At 41.1% G+C, this 11,644-nt stretch overlaps 1 protein-coding gene across 8 annotated transcripts in view; it reads right to left on the bottom strand.

Annotated features, from left to right (window-relative positions):
* Nucleotides 1-1,152: 1,152 nt before the first annotated feature.
* The window catches only part of MCTP2 (multiple C2 and transmembrane domain containing 2), a 149,166-nt gene continuing 138,674 nt past the window's right edge, over nt 1,153-11,644 (bottom strand). For all 8 annotated transcript variants that reach the window (XM_069026017.1, XM_069026018.1, XM_069026019.1 and 5 more), the window contains 4 exons: nt 11,038-11,147; nt 8,551-8,660; nt 6,071-6,168; nt 1,153-3,846 (listed from right to left, as the gene is read on the bottom strand). In XM_069026017.1, the coding sequence (XP_068882118.1) occupies nt 3,778-3,846; nt 6,071-6,168; nt 8,551-8,660; nt 11,038-11,147 (387 nt within the window). In that variant the 3' untranslated portion in view covers nt 1,153-3,777. The remainder of the gene's footprint in view (nt 3,847-6,070; nt 6,169-8,550; nt 8,661-11,037; nt 11,148-11,644) is intronic.

Below are 11,644 nucleotides of genomic sequence, written 5' to 3'. Positions count from 1 at the left end.
AAATTTAAAATAAAACATAGCCCCATATAGAGCACAGGAAATTAAATGGCAAGCCTCTGTTTTCTAGCGAGACAGCCCAGTACACGGAGTTGCTGTACTCTTACCCCAGGCAGGGAATTAGCAGCAGCCAGTTTAATTTCTAGGGGACAAGCAGTTTCCCTTCCCCATGCAGAGAGGTGCCAGGCACTGGTCTGCTGGGCAGGGCTCTCCAGTGGGATCCCTGAGCAGCAGGACAAAGCCTGGGCTCTCCTCTGCTTTGTGGGTGGCTCAGGAGGCGACTGAGGGGGAAGCAGAGCTGCAGCTGAAGGTTAAAACCGGAGTTTTTCAAGCAGAGAAAAAGGAAAGGTGTGTGGCATTTCCAGCTGTGCTTCACTCAGTTGTTTGCTTGCTTCCCACAAAGTGTGTTTCAGTGATTGACTTTTACTAACAATGATCCATAGGGAAGCCAAGTCTGCAGTCCTATTCATGAATATTCCAAAAAATCAAACCTTCAGCAGCACCTTATGTTTAGGCAAATGTGAGTAAATATTGCATTTGCACATATATGTCAAACCCAGTTATTCACACACTGTACAGTTAGTGGACGTGCCTCACATTCCCATATCTCCACAATTCTGCAATCCAAAAGACCTGAAGTTAGACTGAAACTTCTGAATGGCTTCAGGTTTTAGACATTTTAGACTGCAGATGCCCTGAAACGACTACCTTGAAGTAAAAATTCAGGGTTTTTATTTCTATGCTATACATTGAGTAGATTAAAAATGTAAAAACTGGTAATTTGCACAGGGAAATGGACACACAGAGAGATATTCTTGCTTTAAGAATCACAAGAGAAATCTGAATATAGAGCTTGGTAAGCGGGCTGTGCAGTAAGTGTACATAACCCCCTTTTCCTCTAACTAGAGTCTAGAAAATCCCACTAATGAGTCGCAGGCAGGTGGGGCAAGGCTTTACCTCATTTTCTGCTGCAGCAGAAGATGCACTTACACTCCTTACTCCAAGCAAACTCCAGTGTTAATTGTTACACTGCACTGCCAAGGCATGTACTTGCTTACCTATATATTACCAATAATATTACTAAATATTATAGGACAGTTCTTTGCAAAGAATGGGAAACATATCTCCTAATCCAGATAAATTAAAGGCATCAGCTTAACCTCAAATGTTTATTGCATTTCAAACAGTATTTATCAAAACAAAGAGCTCATCACAACAATATATATACTGGACCACCCAAACCCTTTCATTTGGTATGTCTCCAGCATAACAATTAACACAAATTACTGTGAAACCCAACATATCTACACCAAAAAAAAAAAAGAACAAAAAGACATCACCCTGTCTCCTGAACAGAAATCAGTTCCACGTGGAAAAATCTACAGAAAAAAAAAAAACCCCTAACTGCTAAAGTATCAGTCTGAAATTCTGAATAAATAAATAGTTTTTCCTGCAGTTGAATGTTTTCACTCAAATCAACGATCAGATCCCACATGCCTGCTTAAATATGCCTGACTTTGGTCCTCACAAAATGACAAGATTACAGTATGATAAACCAGATGATAGTTTTAAGCGAGACAATGAGGCATTGTTTACAGAGAAGATTGAGAAACTGGTTTAACAAAAGGGTTCCGTGGACATCCATTGTATGTACAAGAAGGAGATTTACTGGAGATTTTGTAATTTCTACAAGGCTCTTTCCAACCAGCTTCATTAAGTTGAAGTAAATCAAATCATGCAGAGATCTGGCTCAGCCAGAGAGACATGCCGGGAAAGATACAAAATGAAGAAGAACAGACGCAAGATGATAAGCTTTAGAATCTTTGGCATTTTTCATAAACATTTTCAAGGTTTTAAAATCTATATATTCACCCATTTTCCCACACACACTCGCCTATAAATACATTATACATGTACTCTTTATACACAACTCTGTATATGTATGGGTACACAAGCACACGTGCAAACAAAGAGGCATTTTTGTGGCTTTTTAAACCAGGATAATATTTCCTCAATCCTTCCATTTGCAGCTACACACAGCTTTGCATGAGCAAAATACATTCTTTAGCCAATCAAGTATATGAAAATGTGCCTGTCCTTATTCAAAGGCACAGTGGGACTTCGAAAAATAAACTTATGAAAAATTACTGAATCTGGCTAAAAACCCACTGGAAGATAGGCTGCTGTTAGTTTTCCTTCTTCAAATTCCTGCAACAGGCCCACAAGATTGTGCTATGGAACCACACACAACTCCATCTGGATCACCAACCCATTAGCAAGGTTTTAACCATTTTACCTTCTATTAGATGACTTTCAAAGCCTTTTTTTTTTTGGCAAAAAGAATCTTATCTCTCAGGTTTCTTTATTTCTTTGCTGGTGGTAATCCCTGCCTGGGAATCAAAAGCAACAACTCCAGCTCTCGTGCTACCAATGACTTGTGGTGACAAGTCACTCCCAAAATGTCCCACAGCACCTAAAGGACTGAGGGCTGCAGTATCACCAAAATTAAGCAGGTTTTACACATGATTCTGTGTTTTAGTTTCCCCAGTCAAACAACTGGGGAATGACGCTGGTTTTCTGAAATATATAAAGGAAATGCACAATTGCTAAAAGATTGGTAAGCAAGCAAGAAATCACATTCTCCTCAGAACACAAAATGGGGTCCTTTCTTCTGTCTTTTCATTGCCCAGTTTCCACTTGACTTCGCTTTCAGGTCTTCTCCTTGTAAACCACCAGGAAAGACCGCAAGAAGACATCAGTGGTGGACCAAAGCCTGCACACTATTGCACAACCACATCATTGGGCATGTGCTCTCTTTCTGCTTCTCTTTCTGTTTCTTTAAGGCTATAAAGTGTTTTTTTTTCTCTTGCATCTGTAGTGTTGACCCCTCTGGATTTAGACAGGAAAACAACAGCTATGCTGAAAATATCTGATGAGATGGAATTATAAAAGGCAAGCCAACAGAGTCTTTTCAGGTCACTGAGTTAGCCTTTTCTCTTAATCCTTTCATGGCATAAGGTTTTCATGCATCCATTGCCAGCAATGGATCTCCAATGATTCCAGTATACAAAGAGTTAACCACAGGCTGGGCTTTAAAAAAAAAAAAAAAAGAAGAAGAAGAAAAAAAAAGGGGGAAAAAAGGAAAAAAGAAAAACCCACAAGTGCTGGATGAAATATTGAGATACTGTTGGAGCTCCTAGCTCTTTCTGCTAATTATGATAAAAAACTTTTTAAAATGTACACTGCTTGAACAGAAGATGGGTATCAAAGACTCGTTAATTCAGAGCTTAAACCTTTCTAGGCACAGTGATTTAACTCAGAAAAGAATAGCTTTCATATCTTAATGTAAATCTGTTGGATATGTTAAAAACTGGTTCAGAGCATCTCCTCACATCAGCTCAGCTGATCTGCTACACTAAGCAGAATTATCTCTTCCTACATAACACAGGGAGTGCTGCCACATCCAGCCTTGTCTCTACAATCAACAGGAAAAAAAAAAAGAAAAATAAAAGGTGCAGTTGCACCATCCTCTCCCATTCTCCTCCCCACCCCACAAACTACTTCATGTTGCACCTTGCTCTTTTTTGGGACTCCATGCCAAAGAGACAACCCAGAAAAGAAACCCGAGATAGGTGCTTATCAAAACCCACATCTTCCAAGAAAGAGAAAGTCTGTGGCAGTGATTCTAGTGTTGTTCTGAAGCAAGGAGGAGGAGAGGGGTGCTGTGTGTGCACGCATGTGCGGGCAGGGAGATGCTGCGTTCCGAAATCCCGCGGCATCCTATAGCGCGCTCCGCTTCTTCCGGATGGGGCTGGAGCTGCTGGATGGTTTCAATTCAGCGTGCTGCACCTGTAAAAACAAACAGACATGACGTTTGCACTGAGGTAACTCTAGCTCACTACAGCGTGTGTTAATGGCTCCCCCAGGACAAACCAAGGGAAACTAAGGAAGGTTCAAGAGTAATGAATCATTTTCTAAACACAGGAACATGGGGGATTAATTGCAGGAAGGATTTGAGAAGTCATGCATCATTTCTTGAAACAAAAATATTAAAAGCAGATTTTTCTAATGAGATACATGGGGTTCTACCTGATTTCAGCAATGTAGGCTAGATCTTTTGGGTTTGTTTTGGTTTGGGAGTTGTTTTTCTTATCTTTCTGGCATTAACCTGGAAGTTTAATAAACTTCTCTCAGGAGTCTCAATTCAAGTGGTTCCCAATAGACAGTAAGATGACAGTTGTCAAAACCATACACAGACCTTGGGATGCTGAAATACTTAATCATTTCAAAAAAGGAAGGTATTCTCCCAAATAGAACCTGGAAAAAGCTACCTCCACCTTTCAAAAAAAAAATCATATACAATATAATGGTTAAAACACGTGGTAAACTGTCAAGGATGGTGTAATCTCCAAATTGTCTGTTGTGCTAGACAAAAGTATTCCCACTGAAATCATGGGGAAAATTTGGCTGAACACACCATCTTTTTCACTCCTCCTCTGTCTTCTGTCCAACACATGTGGTTGGAAATGGGTACTGTACAGACAGGAGTAATTTCTAACTCATTGCAGCACCGCAGTCAAATGCTGATGCACTGATAGCACGTAAAACAAAGCAGACAGAGGGGCTTTGGAGCTTCCATAGATGATTTGTCCCTGAAGTGTGTGGCTGTCACTATTTTCAGAACTAGTGGAAAACTCCAGGGTTTGTCCCATCCAAGGAACTTTTATCATTCCTCCCATAGAAAATGGTGATCATTTACTTTGGAGAGCTCAAAGGGTCCCAATATGACAGAAACCACTCAAGGAAATGTTGTAAGTGCAAATGTTAAATAAAGCATAAATAGAAAACCAACTTATCTTTAAACATAAACACTTAAAGGGCATATGCAAACCATCACTGCAAATTCAGTGGCCTCTACAAGAGCAAAGACAACAAATAAAAATACACTGAAGCTTAATGGCTTTATGATTGCTCCTGCTTAGCATTTTTCTTCCCACTAGTCTATGGTGAAATTTCTTTCCAGTTATTAGTGCTGCCACCAATCAGTCTGGTGGCCTCTTGAGATAAATGCCACCAGAAGCTTTTTCCAACCTTCTTTCTACCAGATGCCTCAACAGTGCATGTGAGCAGTTCAATTTCTGTCTCCAACAGCATAAAGTCACTATAGGTGAGATTGTGATTCCCTTATTCCCAGCAAACAGCACCTCACAGGAAAAGTGCCAGGATTCACAGAGAAAGGTACAATGTCAGAGGGATCCAGGGCATCAGGATCAGGGCCTAGGGACACAGATTCTAGTTTGTTAAAACAAAAGAAAGAATCCTTTATATTGTGTGGCTTCATTACCCAGCAAGACTATTTTCCCTCCTCCAAGAGAAATAAACAGATCTTGACATTCTAAAGGACTTATTGTTCAAATAATTTCCAGGAAGATAGGCGAGATTGCTGAAGACACTATTGTTGTTTCAAAGAAATGGGAGAAGAGACAGGACTTGACTGAAACTGAGGGAGGATAGATTCTGGTTAGATTAAAACTTATAATTCCATAATGGCAGAAGATTGATCTGATCAACTCTAGAGTATTTTATACACATTTCAGGTTTTCTTTAAAGAAAAAGATGAGCGGGGCATTGTCCAAAGGAGGCCTGGAGCTCAAGCACAATGTCACAGAAATAATTCCCCCCATTCCTCCCCCTATCTTAAGAAAAAGAAGAATTCAGTAAATCCTTTTGGATGGTTATCTCTATCAAAGAGACTATTTTTCTCCTCCCTCTGTACAAATACCGGAGCAGAAAGGTGACGAAAACCATAGCTCAGTAACCACGCTGAGTGATTTTCCAGATCATTTTTAAGTAGGTCTTTTCAGGATAATTTTTCTGCAATCATTTTATCCTTCTGACAAAGGATTTTGGCTCCCCTCTCGTCTAACACTCTCTCCCCCTCCCTTTGTGGATTTTCCCCCGATTCCTTATCTCTGTTATTCAAAAGTCTTTGGCATTGTATTCCCAAACGGAGCACCCAGCCGCTCTCAGTGTCACTCCTTGCCTCTGTTGGCTGTGGCCATTCATTACTTACCTTTTGAACATCAGATGGTACCCTGGAGAGGAAATCTAGTAGCTCATTATTGTCGATGGCATAGGGATTTCTAAGCCTCTTAGTAAATTTATTTATGCCTAGGATAAAAAAAAAAAATTAAAAAAATAAATAAACGCAAACAAAATAATACAACCCTTTTCTACTCCCTCCCTCTAAATTTTTTCAGGCAAGGTGAAAAAGGGAAGGGGAATTCAGAAGTAAAAATTAGTGTGAAAACCTTGCCTCAGACTTAAAGCCACACACATGTTCCCTGTCACATGGAATCACTCACAAGTTCCTCCTGGAGGAAGTAGGGGACATTATTGATAAAATATTTCTCTACTTTCGGGATCATGTGGTGCCAACAAAGTGGTGAAAAGAGATTGCAGCATGAATTCATTCTGGGGGATACTCTTGGGAGAATACACACACTTAAAACCAAGTGTTCTGTTAAATCTGCTACCCTACATGACCAAAACATCCCCTCTCCTCTTGCCTAGGCAACTGGAAGACCCTGAAAAAAACTGGGCAGGAAAATGGCTTTTTTTTCCTTCCATTTCTTCAGAAAATGGAAGTTTCCCTTCCCCATCCATCATGGCTTATCCCCTTTTTGCAGAGCCACATTTGCCAAACTAGCCATATTATCATGCTGTGGGACATTGTAAAACCTTATCACAAGGTTTACTTCAGTTTGATCCTTGTGTGAATAATTTGGCTTATTAACTGCAGCAATAGCAGTCCACCTCCATGGACTTAGTTATGTTTCAGTTGGCAGAGGTGGTCCCTAGTCTGGACAGAAGATTCATGGGAGCATAATGTTCATTTTACTGTGGAGTTCATAAGGTCTTCTCTTGCCTTGCATAAGGTCTTCTAGGTGAAGATAATCAGCTAATCCATTTTAAAGAACAGCAAAAAATTCAAATGTTGATTGCCTCTGAGGTTCATAATACAGCATTCAATTCCATCATGCCCCTGTCCAAAATCTCATAGTGGTTTCCCTGAAAGTGATTTCAAATGTGATGGCTGCTCCAGCCTTCTCCTCTCCCTGAAATGTACCTGCTTCACATCTGAGATTCAGCTTTTAAGCCATATACTTGTAGCAAAATGACAACACAATTTTCTGTGTACCTGATTTTTAAAAAACAGAAAATACCATAAGGTCTTTTGAGGCCTTGCCACAGGGTAGTTGTTTAACATGTATCATATTTGAAGGCCCTGTCACTCTGGATGATGTTGAACGGATGTATAGTTTTCATGTACTCCCCATGTCTTCCATACAAGAACAACAATATTTTGTTACTGAACTTTTTACTCCCAGCAATTTCCCCCCTTTCCTTTTGCCCTTTCTTTTGTTTGATTTAATCCTTTATTTCTTTGTTGCTGTTGCCCAAGAATGGGTTTTTTTTAATGCCACCTTCTCATTCCCTCCCTTTTCTACATCCAGGAGAGCCAAGACAGCAGCCGATGGCTCAGCCCCAGGGGTGACAGGGGGTCCCTTAAAACCCAGAGGCACATCAGGGCTGAGCTTCTGCAGGTCAGTGAGGATTTACCTGCTCTGTGTTCTACCTCAAGGTTGAGGCAGAAGTTAGCACCCTAAATAAGACAGGAGGCTATCTGGAGATGTAGAAAGTTGGAATCATAGAATGGTTTTGACTGGAAAGAATCTTCAAGACCATTTCAATCCAACCCCCCCACCACAGGCAGGGACACATACCACCAGACCATGTTGTTCCAAGCCCCACCCAACCTGGCCTTGAACACTTCCAGGACTGGGGCATCCACAGCTTCTCTGGGCAGTCTGTGCCAGAGCCTCACCACCCTCACAGTGAAGGATTTCTTCCTCATCTAATCTAAACCTGCCCTCTTTCTGTTTAAAGCCATTCCCCTTTGTCCTATGCCCTTGAATGCCATTTCCTTCTGTGAAAGATGATCTCACATTTCTTCATAACACCACCAGGAAAGTTAATTTTTAAAAGCTCCTCTTTTAGTTCATGATGTATCTTCATACAAATACTTTCTGACCCATGGCAAAAGGAGATGCTCAGTGTGTCCCACTGGGCACAGCCTGTCCTGACTGCCAGAATACTCAGACCCAAAAGGCTCCCAGGGTCCAAATCTACGTGGTCCAGCTCTGCAAACACATCTTGTCCACTTCCTACCATTTCCCAGCTGGAGGGCTCCAGCACCAGGAAGCTAATTACTTTCCTGCAGAAGAATAATAACACTGAAAGTAGCTTATCTAGGCTAATGCTCTTCTTGTGGTGCTGTTGGAAATCCATAAAGAACCCTAAAAAAAGCAAATTATCGGATAACCCAGGGGGGAGAAATGGTAATTTTAAGAAGTTCATAACATCTTTATTCACCTCTAAGCAACAGCACTTGTTTGTCTGTGTAACAGGTCATTTAAAGCTTGTTTGATTTCATTCTGTAGACATATATTGTATTTATCTCATACAAATGAGACACAGTGGAGTACTTACCCCAGATTAAAACAATGTACCTCAGTGGTATAAAATACAAAATAACTGTTGCTGCTGCCAGGACCAAGCAGGCCAGGACAGAGAGGAAAGGCACCGTCCAGTTGAATGTGCTGGAAGGAAAAAACACAATCCTTCTCAACATTTCTGGTTTTGGACACTGTTTGTGCTCTGCTACCCAATAATAATTTAATGACCTCTTTGCAGTGCTTGGTGCAGTCAGATATGCTGTTAATTGCAGACCCTTTGGAACGTGGATAAGCAGATTCCTACAATTGGATGTTATAACAGATTAAGGGAGAAATCTGAGAGGCAGATATCATGATAAGGAAAGAGAAGAGGAACCCTGGGGAGCTCAGTGAAGTTGTTAGGCGTGTAAGTGAGTTGTTTTTGTTTCTTCTTCTATGTGTTGCACTTGTTACACATCTCTGCTCGCCAGTCAGCTCTCCATTATTCATGAGCAGATTATCTGATCTGGAGACGAGGCGTGCCGGGGCCGAGCCATCGGAGCTGGCTGCGCTGGGCCACACTGGAGATGACACCAGATGGGTGTCAGGGCACGGCTCAGGCGTGGCAGGTAGCCAGAGTCAACCCTGACAAATAACTGGCACTGGATTAACTACCATGCTAAACTGTGAAAGAGCAGCTCGAGTCATTTCTCTGTATGACACTAGGGCCATAATATTCTATACAAATCTGTCTACATATTTATATAATTTCTCCTATTTCTTTTTTACATTTTCAACAATTCCTTACTATACTGAATAAAGGAGGCTGACTTGGATAAGCTGTAGTAAGCCAGCAGCAGCCCAAGCTTCTGCATTCCAATAATCTGCATCAGATTTTTCCCAAGAGGAGCACTCTTGAAAAACTCAGTTACTACAGCATTTCAGGCTTTGGCCACATTATAGTGAAAAACAGGATTTTATTTCACTCAGACCTCTCATCAGCAAGTCAGTGATGGACTTAAGGTGAGGATCTACTGCTAGCACATCTTTGAAATTCCTTTGTCCCCTTGTGCCCTTTTAAGATATAACCCTATGGCCTGCACCAAATGTTGAGATACTTGGACTGCAAGGATGCCAGTTAGTCCACAGGTGGATTTATGGATCTGGGCATCTCTGTTTCATACAATCTGCCTGCTAACTTCATCACATCACGAGGAGTAGGAAAAAGAGAGAACAAATCTGGACCACTTATCAGGCTATAAAATAAGACAAACTTCCCTTGACAGATAAAATTAATAGGACGTTTCAAGAATTACATTTAAGCTTCAATAGACATACTAAATATTAAGTAAAAATAGGTGGGAGAGGACCCATCATTATCAATCAATGTAGCTTAAGCTAAAGTAAAAAAAAAAAATAGCAAAACAGCTCAATTGAGTTAAACTATGAAAACTCCCCATGATTGTGTAACTGGAGTGACAGACGGAAACTGTAGCACAATTCAGTCTGTCACTTACAAAAAAAACTTTGATAGCAATTTTTTAATGGCACATCACTGCCGAGCTATAACAGAATTCTTCTGAAATTACATCGGGCATCCACATTAATACCCAATGTGTTCTTTAAGACCATTGTTAACAAAATGAATACAAGAATTAATAGTGTTTAAGTGCTTTGAGTCTTCCTGCCATGCAGCTGGGCAGAACAGTGCCCTGTTCATAGACTGGAATACATCTTTGGGCCACTTCCACCCCAGCTGGGGTGTCCGGCGTGGCACCACAGCACATGCGGTTGCTGTATTTTTAGCTTGAACCCAGCTCCTCATTAAAGTGAGGCTTGGTCACAAACCCTCACTTTGTGTTCAAAACAGAAGACAATATGGATCAATTAAGCTCCAATAAAGACTGAGTTGTAAAAGGTTTGTGTGTGTTTGTGTGTGGGATTTTTTTTTTTTTTAGGCTCTTCACCTCTCTCCTTTGTAAGGTCAGGAATACCCTCAGTGCCTCCCCCCTTGCAATGAGACCCTGAAAACCCCCTTTGGGCTTCCTCGTGGCACCAGCAGGAAGCAGACAGCTCAAAATGGTAAAGACAGAAGAAGATCAATGTGTTGTCCAGGGACACAAGTGACTGATAACCCCTGCAGCCAGGTCAGGATGGGGAGGGCGTGGGAAAGGCAACACTGACCATCAGGACCTACTTTCTGTAATGGGACTGAAAATAAATGCCTGACGCTTTTGTGCCCACATCTTCAAGCAGTATTTGTGGCATCCATGACTCCCCACTCCATCACAAACAAGCAAGACCAGAAGTTTAGGCAAACATGAAAGCTACATCAATAAAGCTCATGGCTTCTCCTCTTCTCTGTGCTTTGCAAAGGTTTTTTTGGAATAAAAGACTGTAAGTGAACAAGCAGTGGTGGGACTGGCCAGGCTATCCTGCTGCACGTTGCATCATTTTTGGAGCAAGACATTTACTCCACCTTGATCCTCTTGGTTCTGCTTCACTGCAAATCATGGCTAAGCAAGAAAAATTTATTACTTACTTTTTAATCCTCTCTCCAAATGATGCTATTTCTTCCAGGATGCTTTGAACAGCTATGATGATCTCTTGGACCATATGGATTCTCTCAATTAGCCCCTTTTTCTCAGATTCCTAATCAAAAGAAACCAGAAAACCAAAACTTTTAATAATTTGCTAGGGTGTTCACAGATATGCGGTGAAAGTAAGATTTCCAGCACTGCTGATCCATCCATGAACTCAAGTATTTCACTGAAGGAAGGAGAGAATGAACACCCTGGCTTTATCACACAGAACTAACATTATCTGTATAGATCCCTGTATTTATTCCTTTTCCTCAACACATGCACAGAGGTTTCTTCTCCTTCTAACACAACTTGACTGCAGGATCTCAACCAGGATTTCACACAATTGGATGCCAAAGCACAAGAGGTGCTGAGCACCTCTGGTGTGGAGTGCTGGCCGCTCAGTGCTCCTCAAGAACAAAAATATTCTTGTGCTGAACTTCTAAATATCACTTTCCTGAGCTTTGTAGGCTCCCCACAGCCATGATGTTTTGTGTATATAAATTAGCAGCAAGACTGTGAATGCAATATTTCTTGAACATTCTGTATACAGAGACTTATTCTTTT

Source organism: Aphelocoma coerulescens, chromosome 10, assembly GCF_041296385.1.
Source record: "Aphelocoma coerulescens isolate FSJ_1873_10779 chromosome 10, UR_Acoe_1.0, whole genome shotgun sequence".
Classification (NCBI taxonomy): Eukaryota; Metazoa; Chordata; class Aves; order Passeriformes; family Corvidae; genus Aphelocoma; species Aphelocoma coerulescens.
The sequence above is the reverse complement of the archived record's forward strand: the minus strand, read 5'-3'. Positions and strand labels throughout refer to the sequence as shown.